This window comes from Somniosus microcephalus, chromosome 14 (assembly GCF_052327205.1).
Source record: "Somniosus microcephalus isolate GS21.2 chromosome 14, FLI_Smic_1.0, whole genome shotgun sequence".
NCBI lineage: Eukaryota > Metazoa > Chordata > Chondrichthyes > Squaliformes > Somniosidae > Somniosus > Somniosus microcephalus.
Window position 1 is genome coordinate 79,475,634 of NC_141000.1, and position 27,564 is coordinate 79,503,197.

The 27,564-nt window shown below is 44.4% G+C and overlaps 1 protein-coding gene across 2 annotated transcripts in view; it reads left to right on the forward strand.

The window, feature by feature from the left end:
* The first annotated feature begins 663 nt into the window (after window positions 1-663).
* Window positions 664-27,564, forward strand: part of igsf3 (immunoglobulin superfamily, member 3) — a 209,841-nt gene continuing 182,940 nt past the window's right edge. For both annotated transcript variants that reach the window (XM_086006761.1, XM_086006762.1), the window contains exon 1: window positions 664-1,357. In XM_086006761.1, coding sequence (XP_085862887.1) covers window positions 1,318-1,357 — 40 coding nt within the window. In that variant the 5' untranslated portion in view covers window positions 664-1,317. The remainder of the gene's footprint in view (window positions 1,358-27,564) is intronic.

The window sequence follows — 27,564 nt, forward strand, 5'->3', positions numbered from 1 at the left end:
CTTATCTGAAAGTCGCCACTTCCGACAGTGCAGCACTCCCTTGTTTTTTGTATTCAAGTCTCTGGAGTAGGACTTGAACCCACAACCTTCTGACTCAGAGGCGAGAGTGCTACCCACCAATCCATGGCTGACACCAAAAAGACTGTTCTTAAGTGGGGCAAATATATCCACACAAGGGGTTTAGGTAAGAGTTAGACAGCTTCAGGTATGATCCAAGTTTGATTAAAATGTATTGGGAGTCAGGCCCTTCTAAAAATAACTAGTGTTTTGCAAGTTATGGAAAAAATAAGAGTAATACAGAAGGGGCCAATTCATCCATCTCTCAACTAAGGCAGCAGGTTTATTAAGAAAATACAAGTTCTGTAATCCACTGTACTTTCAGGATAATAAGGTTACACGCGCATTATTATTATTTTAGCAGGTTTGGAACAGAAAGACTAAATGTAATTCACAGTAATTTAAATTGCATTTAGTTCAGATCCAAGTGAATAGCGCCAGCAAAGCTTTTTATCGCTTTCTCAGTCTTTATTTTCCTTATTCCTTCTAACACTCGGTTGATTTTTGATAGCAGCGGACAGCACATTGCACAACACACTCTGCCCATATTCCCTTTGTCTCTCTGCCTCACTTCCGTTCGGAATCTGGTTCTCTGTCCCTTTCCCTGTTATTTTCCCTTCGGTTTTGTTTCATGGCTTCTGCATGACTCTTTGTTCTGTTTCTCTCCGTTCTCCCCTCACTATACATTTATGTTGATCGATCTCCGATCCCTTTCTCTCATTTTCTCAAGGTTTGTGCAGCCCACATTTCCACCCAACCTTTGACGTCAAGATCCAGCCCATTCTCCTCCACTAGTGCTGTGTAATTGGAGCCCTCCCTATCTACCAGCTTCAGGGCGGATCCATGATTCAAACCATTGCTCTCCAGCCTATTGCCTGAATGCTTGTGTTCCCAGTCCAGCTAAGCGGCTGTTGGAATGAACGGAAGAGCTGAGGGGTGGAGAGAGGGTGTGAGGAGCCCTGACTATACACCTGGCTATAACCTCGGCGTAAATCTAGCCCTCACCTGGATATCAGACTATCACTTACTACAGAGACACTGGTGCTGAGCACCACCTGCTTTGAACTCCCGCGATTTCTCTTTCTACACCGCCTCTAGGAACGGCGCACACCATGGAGGCGCTCAAGGGTCAAGGCTGAAGCCGGGATCTTCAGCGATTTAGGATTAGAAGCAAAGAGCACTTGTGAGAGAGACCGAGCTGTAACCTGATTATAAACAGAGGCGTTGTTTAAGCAATTGAAAAGCAAACCTTCGGCAAAAATGAACTACCTTCCGATTCACTTGATCGTACTGTTTTTGGGTGAGTTTAAAAAAAAAAATTCTTTAGCTCTATGATGTGTTTTTAATTGTTCGTAACTGTAATAACAGTAGTGTGTTTGCATGAAAAAGTACATGTCTGCAGGTTTGTAGCTTTCGGTTGACTATGATTTTTGGATTGTAAATGAAAGTATTCAGTGTTAGCCAAACAAATCCTTTGATGTACTTGTGACATGATCGAAGCCCTGAATTGTACAAATCTCTGCTTTAAATCACGTTAGAAATTCAGAGAAGCTCATGAATGCAGTTTCTATCTGGTAGAAATGGTGGATGTATTTTAAAAGTACAAAGAGATACCCAGCATTTTGTCAATATCAGTTCACAGTTGTGCATTATTTTTTTTAGTATAAATTAACATTTTTGGGGGGACTGAAAATAACAATGAAGTCCACAAATAGATCTCGCTCTCTTCGCCCAACATTGCCTTTTCCTTTTTGTTCAATGACAGTCTAGCTCTAGTATAACCCAGTGAGGTTCATGGTCAATCAATTACTGTTGAGTTTCAGCACTGAAAGCCCATGTTTGTTTACATGGCCAATCTGGATTGACTTGATCAATTTTGAGTCCAAATTGGCCACATGCCCTTTGCAGCAGAAAATTATTGAATTATGATCACTGTTCCAAGGGCTTTAGATTTCAGTGCTGATGTACAACTTGTGATAACGCCACAGGCATAAGGTTATTTGAATATCACTCCGTGTACAATATTAGAATTGAGGGAATAGCAGAGTAATTCCAATCAATGGCATCTGGCCATTTATATACTTTGATCAGAATTTAGTTCATATATATTGAATTATGTACAGCTCAGTATATAAGGATCTATTTGAATTTGTTAGAAATTATATTGTTTCTTTGTCATGTTTGCTTTTTGATTTAACTCTCTGAATTTTGATCAGAGTGCACTCCTAGCTCAAATTAATATGTGTAAAAGCATTAAATTGAGTTGCCTGTCAAGGTCCAATATTTCTGGAAGTGTAAAATGCACCTCATTCAGAATGTTAATTTAAAAAATATATATATTTCCACTCAGTGAGAAACGTCTATTGGGGAATGGAACACTTTTCTATTTTGGGCACCCAGCAGTCACACTAAGCATTCCTGTGTCAGGCACATCGTGGACTAGATGCAGAAGTACGCCTCGCTCCAACCATATGTCTTAACACCAATCTCAGAAAAGCAAGACCTACTTTAGCAATGTGAGTTTTTTATATCCCACAGCACTCCCAGCTCTGAATTAAATTATTAACTGGTATGAGCATATGGGGGGAAAAAAAGAACAAAATAAATGTAAAATCTGCCCCATTCAGTCGTGGTACAACCATGTACATCCAGCCCCATCAATGCTATCTCCGGGAAGAGGTTAAAAAAAAGAGGGAAAATGAACCTGTGACCAATTCAGGATAAACTCTGGGAAATTCCTCTTTAACTCCCTAAAGCAATTCAGGGAGACCATGGTAGCCCATGCACATCATAATCACAATTAACTAGTAACATATACACCCTAGAACTGGAAATCTATTCGCGCAGAAATTGTGAAGTTCCCAGTTAAAGAACTGTAACGACTCTTTACTGCATGTCTCAGTGTTTCATTCCAGAGAGTAATGACTCTCCTAACTCTTTATCTATGGATGTTATAGGCATGAGTCTTGTCCTACATTTCCATTCCATTTTAAATAACCTATCCATCTGGACTGTAACCAATTCCTTCACCATTTTAAAGACCTCTATCATATCCTCTCCAAGTCTGTGTTTCTCCAAAGTAAGTAACCCTAATTCTTGGAGCCTGTTTTCTTAACTAAATGTTCAAAGGGTGAGTAACATTCTGATCACCCTCCTCTGCATCTTCTCCAGAGCTGCACTCTCCTTCACCACACGTAGGGACCAAAACTGGACACAATACTTCATAACAGAACCTTATATAACCCAAGTATAGTACCCCTTTTATTTTGTATGCTGTGGTCCTAGCAATACAATCTAAACCCTATTTGCTTTCCCAACTGATTTAAACAAGTTTAGTGAGCATTTATCATGCAAACCCTTTACATCCAGTAATGGAAGAACTGTCAGCAGGTAAGGACATCATTCAAAGCTGAACATGAACTGAGAGCAGGAATTATGAACTGAAATAGTATGAACTGTCCCTTTTAGCACAGCTGGTGACACACATGCCCAGTTGAATAGGCACAATGCCATATTTACTGTTCCATCATAAAAACTGCCAATCCATAAGGGCAAAATGTCCATTTGACATGAATACATGATGCTGTGTTTGCTGACTTCTGAGTGCACTCCTGTGCAGAGGGACTGGCCCTCTGCATGTATGCATTATCATTTACATTATTATTTCATTAATTTCTACCTTGTTGAGAGGAGATTCAATTCTTTACAGATTACAGATTTTAATGGAGCATGAGTGCACATCCATTTCTGGTGGTCTTGTGGTGGGTGTGAGGCTGACCAATATCTGTCTTCGGGAGGAGGGCTGTGAGCAGGATTTTCTGCTAATCAGTAGATGGATATGAATTTGATCCCTATCAGCCTAGTGTTCCCAATCTAGAGACAGGCTGGCTTTGGGCTATTCATTGCATAATCTGAATGATTCTGAAGACCTACCTACAAAAGCCTTTGCAACAGTATTTTGTGCTTTCAGATATTTAAGTACATATAAAATCACAGGAAGAAATGTTTTTGATTTCATGTTTTAATATAATTGATTTTGTATTATTATTCAATTGCATTGTTCTATATTAAGAAAGGGTTATTATATAGAACCTTTCACATTCCCAGGGTGTTCCAAAATGCTTCACAGTCAATGACGTACATTTGACATGCAGTCACTTGCTATGCAGGATATTTGGAAATTTACAGATGCTTATATCTACAAGTGAAAACTTAATGAAAATTGCAAAGAGAATTTCAGAGGCTTGGTTAAAGTTAAATAAACAATGATAAATCTGAGAGCCTGTGCTTGTGTGACACTGGCACAGAGCCTTCATTTAAAGCTGTAGCAATTCTATCCGCCTCATGACTTGAGCTCTATAATATTGTAAACAACTTCCAAGTTATATTACAGGTATTCAGTAAACAGATCAACAGCCTAGATGTTCCCCCCCCTTTACTGTTCTTTTTAGTATGGTATTATGGACGGGAGAGGGAAATTGGGGAATTCTGTCACCTCCCCACGTGCCACTTGTGGGATTTTCCTGCAGAATTGGAAAATCCCAGAAGTGGCACGTGGGGAGGTGACAGAATTTAGGTGGGTGTAAACAAATCAGATGTTAACGAAGAAAATCTATCATCTGATGCATTTCTTTCATTGCGCCTAAGCAACTATTATATTCCGGGTGCTATGGAGGCGGGTAATTAAAAATTTTAAAGTAGGGCTATTCATTGCACTTGACTAGTGTACAAAAGTTAAAATGTTTTAAAAATTGTTTGCCTTCTTCAGTTACCCAGAGGGAGTTGGCCATGGAAGTTTTGTCAAGGCTGCAGTTACAACATGTCACTCTCCCCCACTCCCAGGCAGATTCCCAGGTTCAGCCAGAAATCCCACCAGGAACCCACCCAACAGTATTTAAATTGGTTGACCCAGGATAATCTACCCTGGTCAGCGGCAGGGGCCGCAGGCAAGCGCAAAGCCCACCCTGCCACAGTTCTAGCCGGATTATTGCCAGAGAAGAAAATCTAGCCCTATAGGTCAAGTAAATTGTGTTTTTGATGAAACCCTGACAATAACAGAGAGAAAGGGCTCTGCAGGTGAACTTCTGTTTGCTGTATAAGGTGACAACCTTCCACCCTCCCCTCGCACCTTCCAGATGAAAGACCTGAATAACATCTATCTATGGCCCATGTATAAGACACAGGTCAATATTACAATAGTATGGCATTTTTGCAGCTTTCAATGACTGAAGTAGCCCTAATTTCCAACTGCAGCTAATTCTCACTTCCTGTGGTTTTAGGAAACCACCACATCAGTCACAATGGCTCCTTGGAATGTGGGAAATTTGAAATTTGCAAGCTGACTGTTTCACGCACTTTGCAAAAGCAATTGGGGTGAAGAGAAGGGAGTACAAGACCAAGTGGGGCTCGATTTTAATAGCTCTGAGGAGGCGGGTCCGTAGCGAAAATTGGAAAAAATGGCTCCAGACATCCAACCCGCCTCCATCTGCCCCCCGCCACCCCAATTTTTGTGAGTGTCTGTTTAGCTGCTCCCAAACTGACCCGACTGGAACCAGTGGGACAGGTAGTTAAGGCAGTTAAGAGCCTGTTAACTGCCTTGCTAATCCTATTTTGATAGTGGGTTCCCATTTTCGTGCTTCTGGCTCCTGTTTCCCAACTTGTCAGAAACGGGCCAGCTTCAAGGAGACGAGTTGCTGGAGGACATGATTTGTATTCATTGGTGGAGCGTTTTAAAAGCACCCCTGAAACATGGCTGACAATCAAATGCAACAACTTTGCTGTTGTAGGTTTGGGATAAGATTTTGCACATCTACTGAGCTTGTGACTGTTCAAGTTGACACCCATCTGCAGTGTGACCTGAATGGAATCATTTCAGGCCACTTCCACTGTGCGCTTGCAAGCTTGTTGCCTCAAATGAAATCTATAGCAAGGGGATGGGAAAAATTTATGTCCTCTCATCCTGGTCCTCATAATCGGAGGAGCAGCAGCCGCATGGCTCAGCGCAGCTCTTCCTGGGAAGAGGAGGAGGACGAGGGGCGCCTTGCGTGCCCTGTTGTGACCAATGCAGTATCCCTCCAGTTCACTGCTGCCCGTCAAGCAGGGTATGCACACTGCCATGCCACATTAGCATAAGCTTACTCTTCAACCATAGGTGGCTACCATATGGCTCTTTAATTGCAGGCAACATTTGTCCAACGTTATACATTATCTCTGCTATACCCTGTTATATCTCTGCTATAACCTGTTATTTCCTATCACTTTCACCATCAGCATTAGAAAAGCAATTTGCCCTGAGCCCTCAATGTGCTTTTGCCATTTCCCAGAACGCATAGGCCACACAATCAACTGTTTGCCATAATTTTTCTTTTACACATGACAAAAGGATAATAAACCAACAACAGTCAGAAAAAAAGACAAAACACCCAAGTGAGTCCCCTTGTGACTATAGGTGTTTAATCTTTCTCTTACACGTGCTTCTACGTGATGCTTCCCCTGTGGCTTCAGCAGATGTAGAGGCACCTTGCTGACTAGGATGCTGCGCCTGCTTAGATGCCTTTGGCGGGCGTCCTCTGGGTTTGGGAGCCTGGGAGGGCTCTTCAACAGTCTGCTCTTCCTGCGGCTGTGCAGGGACTGAAACGGCCATCTCCGTTGTCTCCGCAAAGTGGGTTTCTGACCGAGGGTCCACAGTGGCATGATCGTGTGAGCGTTTTGAGAGGAGCCCACATTTCCTTGTGTCCTGCCAACAACATCCCTCTCGTGGGTCAGCCGCACCTCAGTGCTGGCAAGTGGCTGGAGAGCACCTTGCTGCACATCAGGGGGACCATGAGGAGGACTGCCAGTGCAGATACGGGTCATCACAAGGACGTCCACAAAGCTCTGGTCTCTCTGCTCAATAGCTGCCCATCGCTCCTCCAGAGATAACATTCTATTTTTAACAGTCACCATGTTTTCCTGATGCTGGTGACTTATTTCCTCCATGGCGGTAGCCAGCCTTTCCATGGAGGTACGTTCTTGCGCCTTTGCCTCCGCCACGGCAGTGCTGATGTTACAGATGGACTCCTCCATTCTATCCACACTCGCACTAACCTGGAGGCAAACCCTTCCAGAGACTCCTGCACTTGTTCCTGTATTTCCCGAGATGCTCTTTTTCTGGATTACCCCAGAGGCACAGCATCTGCATGCAGCTCAGCAGAGCTAGGAGATTGCTGCGACCTCTGCCGAGGACTCTCCACTGCTGTCGCTGTCTCCACCATCTGCTGATGCTTGTGCGCTGCAATAGACCAGGTGGCAACACTATTCTAACTCGCGATGGCCCCACCGAGGTGTGTGTTGCTGCGCTGGTGCTGGGAGCACTGAGTCCTGGTGATGCTGCTCCCTCAGAGGCTTCAGGAACCTCTGAGGAGTTGTCCGGCTCTTTGTCCTGGATCGTGAGGAGGGGGGTGCTCGATGGTCCTGTGGGAGAGTAAAGGCATGATTTAGACATCTGATATTGATGTAGCAGACGCATCCTTTTGAGCAGATGATACAACGTGATTCTCTATGTACATCATATGCCATTGCTTTCTGAGAGGGATGAAACTCTATTATGTCACCAGCTTCCTCTAGTGTGGCCGTCTCTCCATCGCCCACTTCCAGGTCCTTGCCACCTCTAACAATCTCGTTTGCAGCCTCCTCTGCACTGGTCAGTGTGGCTAGGGTAGGTGTTCCTCCTCCAGTCATTGCTCTCTCCCCCTTATTGTGGGCTATCTTTTCCTGCAAGGAAGGACACAAGCGGTGTTTCAACTACAGTGATGGAGTGAGTGTGAATAATCTCTGCTATAGAAGCTTTGAGGGAGACGAAGATGGGGTAAGGTGCCAAGAGGAAGGTAGCTCCCTGTGCGTTGCTAGTTGTTGTCACTGCATGACAGTGAGAGTGAGTCTAAGGGGTGCATAGGCAGGATGCTGAGGTGATTCAGTGCAGAGACAGAGATGGCTAGGTAAGGGTGCAAGGGAAGTAAGAGTAAGGTGGGATGTGAAGGAGGAGGCTTACAACACAGAGTGCTGGTGATGAGAAGAGAATGGAAGCAGATTGAAGGTAAGTGTGATGGGATACTCACTTTTGATCGCACAAGATCATTAACCCTTTTTCGGTACTGGATCCATGACCGTGCATAAATGCACCTTGCGTTCACCTCCTGAGCAATGCACAGCCAGACTGCCTTGGTCTGCTGAGGAGGCTTCCTCTGGCCATCAGGAGGGAAGAGAATCTCCCTGCGCCCTCTGACAGCATCCACAAGAGCATGGAGGGAGTCATCATTAAATCAAGGAGCTGCCCTGCCTTTGGAAGAAGCCATTGTGGATGGATCAAGCTCACTGAGTATCAGAATCCGCAAGAGAAAGGCTTAGGCTGAATGGCAGTTTTTAAAGCAGCTGCTTTGATGGTGTTATCAGAGGCGGCCAGCCGACCCGATCGCACTCATTGGACCGGCCAGCGCACCCCACTGAAATCAACAAGCTCATTAAATCAAAATCTGACATCAGCAGCTGATCCCGCCCACCAGGCAACCCGCCTCAGAAATAAAACTCGAGCCCTTGAAGCCTGAGGGGAATGGGAGACTGGCACTGAAAGGATGGTAGTGGGAGACACACTGGAGAATGGAGACTGGGAGACTAGTTCTGAAGAGTCAAGAACAAAAAGGAGAGCAGGTCTAGACTAGGAGCAGATGAGTGCAGCGCCCCAGAGTGAGCTATGTATCGTCCATGGCAATGAGTGACTGATGAGAACCCAACCCCCCCACTTTCAACTCACAAACAGTGACTTTAAGTTCTTCTCTTGTTTGTATGTATGTATGTATATAGGTACAAAAAACACAAGCATTCGATTTAGATACTTTGATTGCAATCCCATATTTCCACAATATGTTGATCTGAAAAAAGTAAAATTCAGATGTAAATAAAATTTTCTTTGGCAATTTTTAGAATGCAAAAAAAGAAAACGTAAAGCAATAATGACATTTCACAAAGATGTGAGATGGGTCTGTGATTGCCAGCTATTCCTGGAACAGGGTGTGATGTTAAGATTAGATTTCCCTGCACAATCTTGTTATACTGGCTGCACAGCAACTATAGTGAGATAGGCATCTGCTACTGTTTCATCGATTTTGCTTTTGTTGTTCTTCAAATAAGGAAGCTTGTAAGAAACTCAAACTATCCAACCAGCCTTCGAACAGCAGTCCATCTAAAGCATGATTAACACTAGTGAGCTAGAATTTTAACATGTTGTTGCGTTTCAGAAAAGCATCCCCTACTGGACAGTGCAAATTTATTAATTTCTCAGAGCACCTATATTTGTGGCTTCTTTGAGTGAGATTGCCAATTTGGGTCTGTTTATGGGTAGTTATGTGATGTTGACATGCCAATGAGCAGCTGGGATGATATTGCCCCAACCTATAGCTGACAGAGTGAGGAGACGTTCATCTTATTATTCTAGACTGGATTTGAACTCTGGGTTGTGCCAGTTACCTCTCCATCCAGTTGCACTTTAAAGGATTTATGCAGGCATGTGTAGCATGCATGCACGTGCGCACTTGAAAAAGTTACAAAAGCTAACTACTGATAAATTAGCGGAGAGCTGCCCACTGTTAGAACGCATAATAACTAGAGCAGCTCCTTTAACCCTCGCTCAGTGGTTCAGTTATACTGAGCCTGGATTATGGCGCTGAGCCTCAATGTAAGCAAATAAATAGAGTTGGCACTATATCCTCTTTTCAACATGAGTATCGGGAGCTATCGCCAGGGTTTGGCAGGGAATGATCTGCAACCTGCAGACCTTGGCCTAATTTGCTTTATAGTTCTATGGCGATGGTACTGTTGGTGAGGGTAAGCTGTAGCTCAGTGGGTAGCACACTCGCCTCTGAGTCAGAAGGTTGTGAGTTCAAGTTCCACTCCAAGGACTTGAGCACATAAAGCTAGGCTGACACTCCAGTGCAGTGCTGAGGGAGTGCTGCACTGTCAGAGGTGCCGTCTTTCGGATGAAACATTAAACCGAAGCCCCGTCTGCTTTCTCAGGTGGACGTAAAAGATCCCATTGCACTATTTTGAAGAGGAGCAGGGGAGTTATCTCCAGTGTCCTGGCCAATATTTATCCCTCAATCAACATAACAAAAAACAGATCATCTGGTCATTATCACATTTCTGTTTGTGGGAGCTTGCTGTGCGCAAATTGGCTGCTGCGTTTCCCACATTACAACAGTGACTACACTCCAAAAGTACTTTCATTGGCTGTAAAGTGCTTTGAGATGTCCGGTGGTTGTGAAAAGCGCTATATAAATGCAAGTCCTTCATTCTTTTTTCTTTTAAGACCAGATTAAAGATAGTCCTTTCTCTTTCATATGTTGTGGCTCCTTTCAGAGTTTATCAGTTGCCATATTGTCCTTAGCAGCGCCAACTTAATAATTGTATTTTGCATGGCCTGCACTGACAGAAAAGAAGTGATTTTTTTGACAGGTATATGTAAATTCTAAGTAAAAATTATTTCAGCCCTGCCTAGATAAGAATAGCTGTCAGATTCCCAGATCAAAATGACACTTTATTTATTGTAGATTTTTTGCGGCTGCCTTCTGTTAGTCATCGTCTACCCTGCTGCTGCCAAATGTCCTGTAGGGCTGCCCATCATTGCTTAGCTTGTACAGGCTGCTGTCAATTAATCTTATAAGGAAACCAGTCACATTTTTTGCTTGTGCTGTTAATGGTTTGTCCTGTTTGTAAGGCATAGTCACTGGTTTTGCATAGTATTGCTGCTGACTTGCCTTGTGTGTGGGAACCAGGTCACCATTTTATAAACATCCTAGTACTGTTGCATATTATATCACATACTTTTTTTTCATTCACGGGATGTGGGCGTCGTTGGCAAGGCCAGCATTTATTACCCATCACTAATTGCCCTTGAGAAGGTGGTGGTGAGCTGCCTTCTTGAACTGCTGCAGTCCGTGTGGTGAAGGTACTCCCACAATGCTGTTAGGGAGGGAATTCCAGGATTTTTGACCCAGCGACGATGAAGGAACGACGATATATTTTCAAATCAGGATGGTGTGTGATGATGCTTGTTCTGTGTGTATGACCAATTGTTGTTTCTCTTGTACCATATGCTGTTACCTATTCTGAATGCTCCACCATATGCTGGTCCCATGTATATGGGTTAGTCACTGTGTTTTTTGCACCATATTCTTTTGGGGCTGTTTGCTAATCTTAGCTTGAAAAAAAAAGGTCAGCATGAGTATAAAGAAGCCAAAGTTTGAGTTGTGCTGCTTGTTTTCTAATGGGAGTGGGTGGAAGAAAATACACCTGTAGGCGGCATAACAGCATGCAGCAGCAGCCTGCAGCAACTATAGGAAAAACAGATGTCCCATAATTTTGATTCTCGTGGTTGTTGGGAGCAGAAAAACATTTAGAAAGTTGTTCTCTGCTGCCGATAGTGTTTCAAATACAAGGGACAGAGTTACTCTGAGATCCCCCTTAGAGAGTGAGCCACAAGCAAGAGAAATGGTCAGTGGACTTCTTGTTTGATACTGAATATTGAACTCCCGGCATAAATATGGAGGTCTGGCTTAATTACTAGCTATGATAGGAATAGATACTGTTCTCTGCAGCCGCGAGAGTCCCGAAGGCTGTGTTGCCTCCTCGGTGCCGGGGTTAAGGATATCTCCTCGTGGCTGGTGAAGAACCTGGAGTGGGAGGGGGAGGATCTAGTTGTCGTGGTCCATGTAGGAACCAACGACATAGGTAGAACTAAGAATGAGGTTCTGCTGAGGGAGTTTGAGGAGCTAGGATCTAAATTAATGAGCAGAACCACAAGGATAATAATCAAGGATTACTACCTGAGCTACGCACAAATTGGCATAGGGTCAAGCAGATCAGAGAGTTAAATGCGTGGCTCAAAGAGTGATGTGGGAAAATGGGGTTTCAATTCATGGGGCTCTGGCACCAGTACTGTGGAAAGAGGGAGCCTCTCCTGAAGGAACAGCTCCCCTTAAACTGGGCTGGGACCAGTATCCTGGCGAATTGAATAACTAGGGCTGTAGATAGGGCTATAAAGTAAAAAAAAAAAAAGGGGGGGTCAGGTGAGGGGAAATTTAGGGGTCGATTTTCCTGAAGCTGTCGGGAAGAAGGCGGGACTACAACTTTTGGGTTTTAGACCCGCCTACATCGACGTCCGGCCAATCTGTGCGATTTTCCCTTGATTGACCTTGTTGAGCCCGCCCAGTGGGCTCAGCAGGCCAATTAAGAGCCACCCGGCAACAGGTGACGTCACAGACTGCAATTTCATCTGTCAAGAGTTCTTGACAGATGAAATATCAGTGTTTCACAGCTGTTTGAAGCTGCCAAACACTGACAGTCTGAGTTCTAACATGAGTCCTTCTGCACAGACTCGGTTAGAACTCTCAGCAGCACTCAAAGCTGAAGGCTGTCACTTTTCACAGATCGCAGCCATTCAGCTTTAAGTGCCGGCTGAGTGATGCGCTCCCGACGCCTACAGGAAGAAAGGCTGTTAAGGTAAGTACAAGTAAGTAAAAGTTTTTTTACACACTTTAGACACACCAAACTCACTTACCTTTGCACTCATGCACCCATCACTCAGCTGAACACCGACATTGCGACCCCCTCCAACTCCTTCAACCCGACGGCCAGCCTGCTCTAACCTGGCGTGGTTTGGAGCCGTCGGGAATCCCACACGACACCCCTCAAAATAGGGATTAGGCTAAAAACTGCCTGTTAACTACCTGTTAACAGGCAGTTAATTGGCACTAATCCCTTCCCGCCTGGGGTCGGCGGGTCCCAGTGCGGGGCGGGTACCCGCCGTCTCTGAAACTTGCGGGGTTTTGGGCGGGATGGTGTCGGGACCCCTGAATTCGGGATTTTCCCCCCCACGCCTGAAACCCCGCCTGACAGCTCCAGGAAAATCGACCCCTTAGAAATCTGAAGCGAAAGGTAAAGGCAATAGAGCAGTATAGCGATTTGGGTAAAAATAAGCAGAGTGTGACAGGAAGGGACAGAGAGTTTAATGGTATCCGTGCAACAGAGAATAAGGTCAAAGCAGGGAATAATGGTTAAAAAAAATTAAATTAAAGGCTCTTTATCCGAATGCATGAAGCATTCGTAACAAGACAGATGAACTAGTGGCACAAATGGAGATAAATGGGTTTGATCTAATGGCCATTACAGAGACATGGGTGCAAGGTGTCCAAGGTTGGGAACTAAATGTTCCAGGGTACTTGACGTTTTGAAAAGACAGGCAGAATGGAAAAGGAGGGGGGGTAGCCCTGATAAAGGATTACATAAGGACAGTAGCGAGAAAGGATCTCGGCTCGGAAGATCAGGAAGTAGAATCAGTATGGGTGGAGATTGTAAGAGTTTCTACAAGTATGTAAAAAGGAAAAGAGTAGCAAAAGTAAACATTAGTCCCTTAGAGGCTGAGACAGGAGAAATTATTATGGGGATTAAGTAAATGGCAGAAATGTTAAACAAGTATTTTGGGGTAGATTTTGCCGAACCTGTCGAAAAAGGCGGGACTTCCCCTTTTGGGTTTTTGACCCGCCTACTTCGATGTCCGGCCAATCCGCGTGATTTTCCCTTGATTGACCTTGTTGAGCCCGCCCAGTGGGCTCAGCAGGCCAATTAAGGGCCACTCGGCGACAGGTGACGTCACAGACTGCAAGAGTTCTTGACAGATGAAATATCAGCGTTTCACAGCTGTTTGAAGCTGTGGAACACTGACAGTCTGATTTCTGACATGAGTCATTCTACACAGACTCGGTTAGAACTGTCACCGGCACTCAAAGCTGAAGGCTGTCACTTTTGACAGATCGCAGCCGTTCAGCTTTAAGTTCCGGCTGAGTGATGGGCTCCCGACGGCTACAGGAAGAAAGGCTGTTAAGGTAAGTACAGGTAAGTTAAAGTTCTTTACACACTTTAGACACACCAAACACACTTACCTTTACACTCATGCACCCATCACTCACCTGAACACCGACATCGCGACCCCTCCAACTCCTTCAACCCGACAGCCCGCCACTCCAACCTGGCGTGGTTTGGAGCCGTTGGGAAACCCACACGAAACCCCTCAAAATAGGGATTAGGCTAAAAACTGCCTGTTAACTACCTGTTAACAGGCAGTTAATTGGCACTAATCCCTTCCCGCCTGGTTTCGGCGGGTCCCAGTGCGGGGTGGGTACCTGCCGCCCCTGAAACTTACATGGGGCAGGATGGTGTCGGGACCCCCAAATTCGGGATCCCCCCCCCCCCCCCCCACACGCCTGAAACCCTGCCTGACGGCTCCCCGAAAATCTAGCCCTTTGTATCTGTCTTCACAGTAGAAGACACAAAAAGCATACCAAAAATGGTGGGGAATCAAGGGTCTAATGAGGGTGAGGAACTTAACGTAATTAATATAAGTAGAGAAAAAGTACTAGAGAAACTAATGGGACTAAAAACCGACAAATCCCAATGACCTGACGGCCTACGTCCTAGGGTTCTAAAAGAGGTGGCTGAAGAGATAGTGGATGCATTGGTTTTGATCTTCCAAAATTCCCTAGATTCTGGAATGGTCCCAGCAGATTGGAAGGTCACAAATGTAACACCGCTATTCAAGAAAGGAGGGAGAGAAAAAACGGAACTACAAGCTAGTTAGCCTAACATCAGTTGTCGGGGAAAATGCTGGAATCCATTGTTAAGGAAGTGGTATCAAGTCACTTAGAAAATCATAACATGATTAGGCGGAGTCAACATGGTTTTATGAAAGGGAAATCGTGTTTGACAAATTTATTAGCGTTTTTTGAGGATGTAACTAGCAGGGTAAATAAAGGGGAACCAATGGCTGTAGTATATTTGGATTTCCAAAAGGCATTTGATAAGGTGCCACATAAAAGGTTATTACACAAGATGAGGGCTCATGGGGTTGGGGGTAATATAGTAGCATGGATAGAGGATTGGTTAACGGACAGAAAACGAGAGTAGGGATAAACAGATCTTTTTCAGGTTGGCAGGCTGTAACTAGTGGGGTGTCGCAAGGATCAGTGTTGGGTACTCCGCTATTTGTAATCTATATTAATGACCTAGATGAAGGGACCGAGTGTAATGTATCCAAGTTTGCTGATGATACAAAGCTAGGTGGGACAGTAAGCTGTGAGGAGAACACAGAGTCTGCAAAGGGATATAGATAGACTAAGTGAGTGGGCAGTAAGGTGACAGATGGAGTATAATGTAGGGAAATGTGAGGTTATTCACTTTGGTAGGAAGAATAGAAAAACAGAATATTTTTTAAATGGTGAAAAACTTTCAAATGTTGGTGCTCAGATAGATTTGGGTGTCCTCGTGCAAGAAACACAAAGCTAGCATGCAGGTACAGCAAGCAATAAGGAAGGCAAATGGCATGTTGGCCTTTATTGCAAGGGGGTTGGAGTATATAAGAATAAGGAAGTCTTGCTACAATTGTACAGGGCCTTGGTGATACCACACCTGGAGTACTGTGCACAATTTTGATCTCCATATCTAAGGAAGGATATACTTGCCTTGGAGGCGGTGCAACGAAGGTTCACTAGATTGATTCCTGGGATGAGAGAGCTGTCCTATGATGAGAGATTGTGTAGAATGAACCTATACACTCTGGAGTTTAGAAGAATGAGAGGTGATCTCATTGAAACATACAAGATTCTGAGGGGGATTGGCAGGGTAGATACTGAGAGGTTGTTTCCCCTGGCTGGGGTGTCTAGAACTAGGGGGCATAGTCTCAGGATAAGGGGTAGGCCATTTAAGACTGAGCTGAGGAGGAATTTCTTCACTCAGGGTTGTGAATCTTTGGCATTCTCTGCCCCAGAGGGCTGTGAATGCTGAGTCTTTTGAGTATATTCAAGGCTGAGATAGATTTTTGGACTCTAGGGGAGTCAAGGGATATGGAGATCGGCGGGAAAGTGGAGTTGAGGTGGATGATCAGCCATGATCTTACTGAATGGCGGAGCAGGCTCGAGGGGCCGTATGGCCTACTTCTGCTCTTATTTCTTATGTTCTTATGTGGTGGGAGTCCAGCCATAATCTTATGGAGGACTGGCAGTCCAGCCACATTTTTTTCAGTGTCGTAGAAGGTGACCTGTAAAATGGAGTAGGTTAACCTCATCAAGTCTACCACTCTGCATTGCTTTAAACTATAGAGAATCCAAGAGCAAGATTTAGATTTTCTCTACCACCAGTCAGAGCTACAGTATTTCACAATGAACTGATATAGGCTTTGTACTGACACTGAACTTACTTTGGTGAGAAAGAGGGTAATGAGAATAATAAGTTGTCAAATTATCTTTGCCGCTTGCCTTGTTCTTTGCATATGGACCAATCACTGTTTTGCTTTTATTCTATGGTATGTTGTCACAGTCTTGTGTGTCTTGACTATTCAATGGTTTGCTTGTTCTGTCTTTCCTAGTCACTGCTTTTCTTGTACATTATACTATCAGGGCTTGTTCTTTGTATATGAAACAGTCATTGCTTTTCCTGTACATTATGTAGTTAGGGCTTGTTCTTTGTGTGAAGGAGTCACTGTTTGTGCAGCATGCTACTGACTTGTCCTATCCAGATTCCATATTCCTTTGAAAGCAAATAAATAATCACTAAGTGTAGGTAAATGTGCTACCAGTCAGGAACAAAGATCATCTTGTGTTGTCTGCAAACACAACAGTAACACAGCTAGACACGCAAGGCTTTGATGTATGTACAAGGGCTTTGTTGTCAGTTCTTAGAAGGCCGGCCTTATCTCCTATTGTTGCATTGAGAAGTAACACAATCACAATACAATATTCTTTCAGTCAAAGCTCATGCTTTATTGTTTATGGTTGTTGACATAAAGCTTTGTCTGCTCTCACTTGGCAGAATTTGATTCTGCCCAGCAGTGAACACAGGTGAAATTCAGAGCTCCAGAGGCCTCGCTATATACTACCTTAAATTTTACTTCTGTGGATTTGTAACAGAAAACGGAACATATCTGGAAGTAAAAGATGAGACACGGTATAAGTGGGGTTAAAAATCAGAACATGCATGAGGAAGCATTTTAAATTGGGGAAAGTTAAGTGAGTGGATCAAGGCCCACAGTTCAGGGTCCCAAAAACGTAAAGAGGAGAGGAAAATCAAGGAAATCAAGAAGCAGTGATCGAGTGACACCATGTTTGAGTTTGAAAGTGTAGGAGGATGGGAAGACTGAGGGAAATGAGGCCAAATGTTTTCAGGTCCTGGGAATGATTGATTTAGCGTAGGAAACAGTGCAGTGAGTCTTGATTTCAACTTGGTGAGGAAGCTGGGCAGAGGAAAAATACAAAGGGCACTCACTGTATTTGTAGTTTAGGCTAATAGGAAAATTCATAGAAGCATTGACCACTGTAGCATATTGATAAAATTAAAGGGGGAGAGAGAGAGAGAGAGAGAGGGAGGAAAGTGGAAGGGAAAGGCTTGGAGAGCATTATTTATCAGATGGTATTTATCCTGTCCAGGAAAACGAGAAAGATGTTAACATGGTAAATTATCCTTTATTATTGGCAAGGTTCAAAAAGACTAATGGATTGTTGGTCGTTATCTCAAGGGGGTTGGAATACACAAGTGGGAAATGATGCTTCAGTTGTACAGAGCCGTGGTCAGACCCCATCTGGCACACTGCGCTCAGTTTTGGGCACCGAACCTCAGAAAAGAGGTTTGGAGTGGGTACAGTGCAGATTCACCAGAATGATACCAGGGTTTAACGGTTTAAATTATGAGGACTGGTTGCATTAACTTGGTTTGTATTCCCTTGAGTTTAGATGGTTGAGGTATGATCTCTTCGAGGTGTTTAAAATGATAGGGATACAGAGAAACAACTTCCTCTGGTGGAGGAATCCAAAACAAGGGGGCACAACCTTGTAAATAGCCTAGCTCTAATTTTAAGTGAAATCAGGAAGAAGAACTTTATCAAGGGATTTGGAGCAAAGGCGGGTAAATGGAGTTGAGGTGCAGATCAGCCATGATCTAATTCAATGGCGGAACAGCTCAAGGGGCTGAATGGCCGACTCCTGTTCCAATGCCCTCTCCAGCCACAAGAACAATATTCCAAATCTTGGACTGGCTTGGTTTTGAAAGAGTTCCAGAGGGAAAAGAAGTGTTTGGCATGAATAAGGATACTGACCTCCTTGGAGACAGCTTTACAATGGAGGAGATTTGGGAGATCTGTTTGAGATTAAAGGAGATAGTGAGACAAAGATGAAGGACTAGAGGTGGAGCCTAAAGTAAGAGAATGTAGCTAGTTATCTGACTTGGATTAACATGAAGGAACTATGGCTCAGATCCTCTGATTGGTGTTATTTTAATACCAGTAGTAATGCTGATTAGAAAACGCAGACTTATGTCAAAAGAACTTGGAAACAATATTTATATTGCTTTATAGTAAGGCGTGGGGAGATCAAAATGTAGTCCACAAACCCATGTGAGCTACAATCAGCACTCGTTGTTCTGCTTCAACCTGGGCATTCCAGAGCTTAATAATCAGAATATTTCTGCACACCATGAGGATTAGAGAAGTTTTTTAAGACTGCAATTGGTATTAATGACGACCTCACTGATTTGAGTTTTATCAAGTCCTGTCACATACAAGTAATCAAACTGTTAAAACTCTGTGGTTAGATGCACCATTGTATTGTTGATAGTTTCAATCATAGAGTGTTAATTTACCATAATGATTTCCATGAGTGATTTACTTTGTATTACACTATTTCGTGCTCAAAATATTCAGGCACATAATCTCAAGATCTCCAGTAACTAACAGTTAACAGGTTATTGTTTCAGCATCTTGGTAGGGCAAATACATTTATATTTCGAGCATTTATGCAGCCTTTACTTTTTACAGGGGTGTTTCAAAAGACAAAACTACCTTCAGAGACAATCCTATAAAGTTAACAAACAGTACTTTTACATTTAGCAAACGGCATACATTTGGGGGTGGGGGGGGTGGTCTATGATTCTGCTACCGGGATAAGGGAGGCAAATAAATACAGGGATATGGTGCATGAATGTCAAACTGAAGGAAATAATTGTTTGCATTTATATAGCAGCTTATCGTGTCTCTCTAAGAAACATCTAACAATTCTTCAGCATTGAGATGAATGACCAGTTAATCTGATTTTTCTTTTGGTGGTGTTTGTTGAGGGATAAATGTTGGCCAGGACATTGGGAGAAATCCTTGCTCTTCTTTAAATAACCCTCCTGAACAGGTCAACGGAGTTTCAATTTAACATCTGACCATGCAACACTCCACCTTGGTACTGCACTGAAGCGTCAGCATAAATTATATGGCAACTGAGCCAAGCAATGACTTAATTTGAAAGTGGCGCCATTGCTGTAGGAAGCATCAAAACGCCAGTTGGTTATCTCTGATTTCGGCGTGCCGCTGGTGGCAAATATAAATGGCTGCTAATGGGTCGCCCTTAGTTTGCCATTTTGGGTGACCAAGCGGCACATTTAGCACTGTCGTGATGCAAAAGATTGTGTTGTACCAATGCCAAATATGCATAATAACGGGGCTATTAGTGCTAAAATAAATTGGGCTTATCTTAATTTGGCATCGAATCTTAATTATGTGTTCAAGTCCCACTCCAGGGACTTGAGCACATAAAGCTAGGCTGACACTCCAGTGCAGTGCTGAGGGAGTGCTACACTGTCAGAGGTACCGTCTTTTGGATGAGACGTTAAACTGAGGCCCCGTCTGCTCTCTCAGGTGAATGTAAAAGATCCCATGGCACTATTTCGAAGAAGAGCAGGGGAGTTACCCCGGTGCCCTGGTCAATACTTACCCCTCAACCAACATAACAAAAACAGATTACCTGGTCATTATCACATTGCTGTTTGTGGGAGCTTGCTGTGCGCAAATTGGCTGCTGCGTTTCCCACATTACAACAGTGACTTCACTTCAAAATACTTAATTGGCTGTAAAGCGCTTTGAGACGTACGGTGGTCGTGAAAGGCGCTATATAAATGCAAGTCTGTCTTTTTTTCTTTACCTGTTTACCTGCAGTTTGGAGTTGGTGATAAAATCACCTTGAGGAGGTGGTTGTCTACTCAATAGTCTTTTAAGTTTCTAATGGTAGAAGAAAACTAGCTACCCTCTCTGCTTATTTATAATGTTGAAAATTTCATGGCATTTGGAGCCCGGCGAGCATACATTTTAAATATAGGAATGACATTATCCTTTTCCTGATTAGTGAGCAGTTTATGAATCCACCCTATTTATTTCGTGGGGTTGTTTCATGAACCAACCAATGGGGGTAAAGACACCACTAGCTGACTGCTCTAGCCCTCCCTCACAATGGTTTTCTCCAACTTACCTTCAATAGGCAAAGTCTGAAGTACAAATACAGGCATATATGTGTACTCTGCCCTCAGAGAAAGCAGTGTATGTGAGAGTAAGTTTCCCACAGAAAGGCAGGAGCAGTCAAAGTAATGACTGTCATGTTTTGGAATGCGTGAGTGCCGAAGCTATTCCCACCTCCTTGTATGTATCTCATGCCAAAAGTTGAGGTGGGTTCCAGCCAGTTTGGTGTTTGACAGGTTTAACAAACAAAACAAGTGTTAATTTAATTCTAATTTACTCATGAATCCAATGTCCATTTTAAAATTTAAATTACCTGCAGCATATAGCAAACAGGGCCTGTACTTTGATTAAATTCAGATTCTACTGCGTTACTTTTTTTTGTTATATAAATGAGCTCACATTCTCATCCTACTCTCTCATCAGTGAATATATTACACACCCAATTTTAACAAGTTTGGGCTGATTTAGTTCCAACATATACAGCATTTACACTGTGGGGCAAAAAGGATACCAGATATTTATAAGCTCACAAGGGATCATGTATTATATTTCTTTACAAATTATGTTTCCACTATATGCTTACTCATAGTTATGAAATGTAATCTTGTTCTGATTCAATCTTTCTGACACAAGTCCAATTGCTTTATATTTTACGTAGATTAAAAATATATTATGCAAAAGAAAATTAAGGAGTCACCAAGATTCCATTAACTTATTAACAAGCCAGTAGGCAGCAGTCTCCTTCATAAAATCAGTAAGTTTAACATCAGATCCATGTGAAAATCAAAGTGGGGAATGAAGATTACAATACACAAAGCAGCTGAAGCATCAAGGGATAATTCAGTAACTGGAAGTCGACCTTGTATTGTTGCTGTTGCGGTTGTCTCTGCAGATGACTCAACAGCTGCACCAGCAGCAACCAGAGATAGAACTTCGACACGGAGATGCAATACAATGTCAGTGCTGTAACCCTGATTAAATTATGTACTGTGCGTCTTCTATATTAGATCATTTATCATCTTAAATCAAACCTTCCCCTTATACTTAATTGCTTTCTTGCTTTAACTCCCCTGGTGTGCTAAGCGTCTTCTGCTTTATAGAAACAAACAATTGTGTTTGTCATCGACCAGCCAACTGGATAAATTGTGCCTTGTTTATGATGGGGATTGAACCCGGTTATGAGCAATGGGAGACCAGCTAAATCCAACGTTTCTGGGATATTTACGCAGCAGGATTCTCGGAACTGGGGATGTATATCCGATGGTATCAAATCCCAGATTTGATGTGCTGTAAATGATCCTGCAGTCAACAATAAAGGAGCGGAACTATCAAAGCAGAAATTCCTGTTTACAAAACTGAATTTTTTACATTGTTCAGCTTAGTGAGCAGCCAAGGTTTTTAATATCAAATATGGTGGCAGACCATTGGTGCAGCTCACTGTGATTCTTAGCTGTTTGACAGCAAAATCCTGAGCAGAATTGTCATCATATGATATTTGTGATTGTGAGCTTGAGGCTTACATGTCACAGAGTCTCAAAGACATATAGGCCTAGGGTTGCACCCATTTTACAAGTGTAAAACTGGCGCCTAAGGATCCAATGCATCATCCTTCCCGCGTCAGTAGTGCACTGCCCGCCATATTGGACCAGACTGCTCAGTAGGTACCCAGGGCCTGTACTGGAAGTATTAAAACACCTCATTATAATAAAATAAGGCTCCTACGCTTGTTGTAGAACCCTTTTGGGAAATAGGTCTGTCTCCGTGCCTGAATTGTCAAGTGATAAACTCGCCCAGCAAAACATGGTTCTAATAGTTAGCAAGGACCCCACAGCAGTGCTATTCATTCATCCGCTCCATACAAGTTAGTTGCCTCAATTTTAAAATTCTCATCCTTGTTTTCAAATCCCTCCATGGCCTCTCCTCTCACTATCTCTGTAACCTTCTCTAGGCCTGCAACCCTTCGAGATATCTGCGCTCCTCCACTTCTGGCCTCTTGTGCATCCCTGATTTTAATTGCTTTACCATTGGCGGCCGTGCCTTCAGCTGCCTAGGCCTTAAGCTCTGGAATTCCCTCCCTAAACTTCTCTGCCTCTCTACCTTGCTTTCCTCCTTTTAAGAAGCTCCTTAAAACCTAGCTCTTTTCTGCACTAATATCTCCTTATGTGACTCGGTGTCAAATTTTGTTTGATAACGCTTCTGTGAAGCGCCCTGAGATGTTTTACTATGTTAAAGGCGCTATATAAATACAAGTTGTTGTTGGTTTGACCTTTTAAGCTGCTATTTAATTTCTGGGCCCTTTTTTGGCTCTTTTCCCCATTCCACAAGTGATTCTGACTCTGGGAGCAATGTTGTGCTGCCGCTGGATTGCTTTTGTTTGCTTTGGAAAATGCTTATTCAAGTCATGGGTGGCCTGGTAGGTTTGCCTTTGGGGCTGGAGGAGGTGGCGCAGCGAAGAAGACAGGAGAGAGCAGGAGCAGCTAGGAGAAGGGGAGGAACAGGGCACTGTGCAGGAGGCCATACCCACAGCGGGTGTTCAAGCAGCATTTCTCATAGCTCACCCTCGCTGAGGAGCAATGTGTCGGGCACCTGCGTGTCACCGAGCTATGTCACCTGCCGCAGCCACAACTGGAACTCCAAGTCCGGACTTAGACAGCACTGCCTGTGGCTGTCGAGCTCACCGTGACCCTTAACCTTTACACCACGGGGTCCTTCCAGGCTGCAGCAGGTGACGTCAGCTACATCTTCCAGTTTGCTGTGCTGTTACAGTACTATATCAGGGAGGTGACCCAAACTCTACTCCAGGGGGAACACATACTTCACATTCCTCATGGTCAGAACAAAGCATTGCAGGCTTCCCTAGGGTTCAAGGTGCCAGAGACTGCACGCACATTGGCTTGCGTACTCCCTATTACCATCCTGGCATCTTTCTTAATAGAAAGGGCTACCACTCCCAGAAGCAGCGCACCATGTAGATCTGTGCCGGGTTTCACGGCAGCAGTCATGATTCATTCATCCTGCGCCAGTCCTATGTGATGCCTTTATTCCAACCAGGCTTCCCGGTTACAAATTGGCTACTGGATGACTAGGGATATCCCCTCAGGGCATGGGTATGATTACTGTCAGGAACCCGGGCACAGCAGCAGAGCTGGCCTACAGCGAGAGCCATGCTGGCACCAGAAATATAATTTAGCAGACAATCAGCATGCTCAAGCAATGCTTCCACTGCTGGGACCGTTCAGAAGGAGCCCTGCCTGTGTTTCTGGATTTGTGGTAGTGTGCTGCATAACATCGCCATACTGAGGAGACTAGCACTGGGGCACCATGAAGTAGAAGAGGAGGAAGCGAAGGGCAAAGAGTAGGCAGATCAGGAGTAGTATTGATACCAGTGCCCTGGCTAGAGCCTGCAGCATCTTGGTGTGGGCTGGGGCAGTTTGGCCCAGCTGACTGTGTGGCACTAACAAGGGCACTGGCGGATTGCGTAGCGGAAGTTGGCTGTGGTTGTTGGAGGTCATTCATCTCAATCACATGACATCACTGCAGGAGTTCCTCAGGGCAGTGTCCTAGGCCCAACCATCTTCAGCTGTTTCATCAATGACCTTCCCTCCATCATAAGGTCAGAAGTGGGGATGTTCGCTGATGATTGCACACTGTTCAGCACCATTCGAGACTCGTCAGATACTGACGCAGTCCGTGTCCATATGGGCAAGACCTGGACAACATTCAGACTTGGGCTGACAAGTGGCAAGTAACATTCGCACCACACAAGTGCCAGGCAATGACCATCTCCAACAAGCGAGATTCTAACCATCTCTCCTTGACATTCAATGGCATTACCATCACTGAATCCCCCACTATCAACATCCTGGGGGTTACCATTGATCAGAAACTGAACTGGACCAGCCATATAAATACTGTGGCTACAAGAGCAGGCCAGAGGCTGGGAATTCTGCGGCGAGTGTCTCACCTCCTGACTCCCCAAAGCCTTTCCACCATCTACAAGGCACAAGTCAGGAGTGTGATGGAATACTCTCCACTTGCCTGGATGAGTGCAGCTCCAACAACACTCAAGAAGCTCGACACCATTCAGGATAAAGCAGCCCGCTTGATTGGCACTCCATCCACCACCTTCAACATTCACTCCCTCCGCCACCGGCGCACTGTGGCTGCAGTGTGTACCATCTACAAGATGCACTGCAGCAACTCGCCAAAGCTCCTTCCACAGCACCTTCCAAACCCGCAACCTCTACACTTAGAAGGACAAGGGCAGCAGACGCATGGGAACATCACCACCTACAAGTTACCCTCCAAGCCACACACCATCCTGACTTGGACCTGTATCGCCGTTCCTTCACTGTCGCTGGGCCAAAATCCTGGAACGCCCTTCCTAACGGCATTGTGGGTGTACCTATACCATATGGACTGCAGCGGTTCAAGAAGGCGGCTCACCACCATCTTCTCAAGGGCAATTAGGGATGGGCACTAAATGCAGGCCTAGCCAGCGACGCCCACACCCCATCAATGAATAATTTTTTTTTTTTTTTAAATGCAGGCATGTTGCCGCCCTGTGAGCGGACAGCAGGCACCTCCTGGGGCTGTGCCTCAGCACTCTTGCCTCTCTGCGCGACAACAGAGCGCAGGAGTGATGTGGCACTCCAGGAGTCCCTGTCAACACTGGCTTCTGGACCCAAGGTGGCAGCAGTCTGAGCTTCAATGTAGCTGGGAGCTAAGCTTCTCGCATTGACCTCTTCAACCACGTCTTCCCACTAGCGGCGGAAGTGTTGCCTGGATGGCTTTCTGCTCTTTGGGGCGGTGGGGGGGTGAGGGGGCGGGGGGTAACAGGATCGTCCTCCTCCTGCACACCGTCTGGACCAGGGCCTCCAACAATGCATCAGAGAACCTCTTGGGACCTCTTGCAGCCACTTTGTAGACAGCAGGAAACACTGAAAGGTGCAGTCAGTGTCGCTCCCCTGTAAGAGTTGCTGGCTACATGCCTGACACATGATAAGTTCCCAACATGGATTTCACACAGTCCCTGTACGCACGTGATCAGGCAAGTCAGCGCGTGTACCACCCCCTGCACGTCCCTTTTCGGGCGCGATCAAATTTCTCGGCCCTAGTGCATTTAACCTGCCGATAACAACCCTACAAATCAAGTTACTACAGATGTGCCACTGGCAAGTGGTAGGATCTAGTGGACAATGAAATCCAATTTAAATGCATTCAAACCACTTAGATGGAAACTTTTTCCTCTACACAGTTGGAAATTTTACAATTGGTATGCAATTTGCTTATACGTAGTTCGAAAATAATTTATTGTGTGAAGTGCTTTGAGATGTTTCAACATGATATGATGCTATGTAAATGCAAGTGTTAATATTATAATTTCAGCTTCCGGGCAATTGGGGTTTAGTTCTATAAAATAATTTTAAAGCGATAATGACTGCATGCTTCTTGAATTGGAGATAAGCCAACCTTCTGGTTAGGTTTTTGAGATATTGGACAAAGTAGCTTTTGGCTTGCTAAAGATATTTACTTGAGTGGAAAGTTATTTAACTATTTAACTCTGGGCGCATCATTCTGTCCTCTGACAACATCCACACACAAGCACTTTCTAATAGGTGCCATTGGATAGTGATCGGAAGCAGGAATCCTGGCTCTTTCTCGCTCTACCTCAAGGACACTGAGGCAAATTGTAATCTCATGAGCCCATGAATTAGGCTGCGACTCCAGCGCAGTGCTGAGGGTGCGCAGCACTGTTGGAGGTGCTGTCTTTTGGATGAGATGTTGAACCGAGGCCCCGTCTGCGCTCTCAGGTGGATGTAAAAGATCCCATGGCACAATTCAAAAGAAGAGCAAGGGCGTTCTCCCCGGTGTCCTGGCCAATATTTATCCCTCAACCAACATCACGAAAGCAGGTTATCTGATCATTATCTCAATGCTGTTTGAGGGACCTTGCTGTGTGCAAATCGGCTGTTGTGTTTCCCTGCATTATAACCGTGTCTACAATTCAAAAGTACTTTGTTGTTTGTAAAGCGCTTTGGGATGTCCTGAGGTAGTGAAAGGTGCTATATAAACACAAGTTCTTTCTTTACCTCACCCTTTCTGGTCTCTGTGGCTCAGTTCCACACTATGCAGCACTAATCCTCATGTAAGTCACGGTTGTGGTTCAGGACCTCCGCTGCACCTGAGGTTGCCTCTTACTGGATGATACTGTTGCGAAATAGTCCTGGTTAACATGTTACTCAGTAAATAACAACAGAAAATGCTGGAAAAACTCAGCAGGCCAGGCAACATCCGTGGAGAGAAAATAGAGTCAACATTTCAGGTGAAACCCTTTACTCAGTAAGTCTTTATTGTCATGAGTTCACAGACCATATATGTGGTAACAGCAACATGTATATTCCTGTAGTCAGGAACTTATTAATTGGAAAAATTAGTACTTGGAGTAGCCCAATGGGTTTACAAATCTTTGCAAAAGCAAAAAAAAATCTGTGCAGGTCTACAATTGGTTACTTGTACATTAGGAAAGTGAACCTACCTGTGTATAGCCTTGGGGCTAATAATGTACTGCGAGGTAGATTGGGGAGGATTAAGGAAGATATTCCACTTCAACGCTCCTGACATGCCAGGAGTACATACTGGGAAACTGCATGCTCCCAGCCCTGAATTCACAGATCACAGAAATCACAGAAACCCCACAGTGCAGATAGAGGCCATTTCGGCCCATCGAGCCTGCACCGCCACATATCCCACCTGATCCCCGTAACCCCTACACCAACACATATCCCACCCTATCCCCGTAACCCCACGTATTTAATCCCCCTAACACTAAGGGTCAATTTATCATAACCAATCATCCTAACCCGCACATCTTTGGACTGTGGGAGGAAACCGGAGCACCCGGAGGAAACCCACGCAAACACAGGGAGAATGTGCAAACTCCACACAGTCACCCGAGGCTGGATTCGAACCTGGGTCCCTGGCGCTGTGAGGCAACAGTGCTAACCACTATGCCACCATTAATCACTGAAAATCATGGGGTGCACAATTTCATAATACCTGCCAGGATTACCAAAGCAGATAGTTCCCCCTATTGTCCCAAGATGTTTGGTTTACCTATTACTCTTTGTGTTTAGTTGCTTGGGATCATTACTGTTATG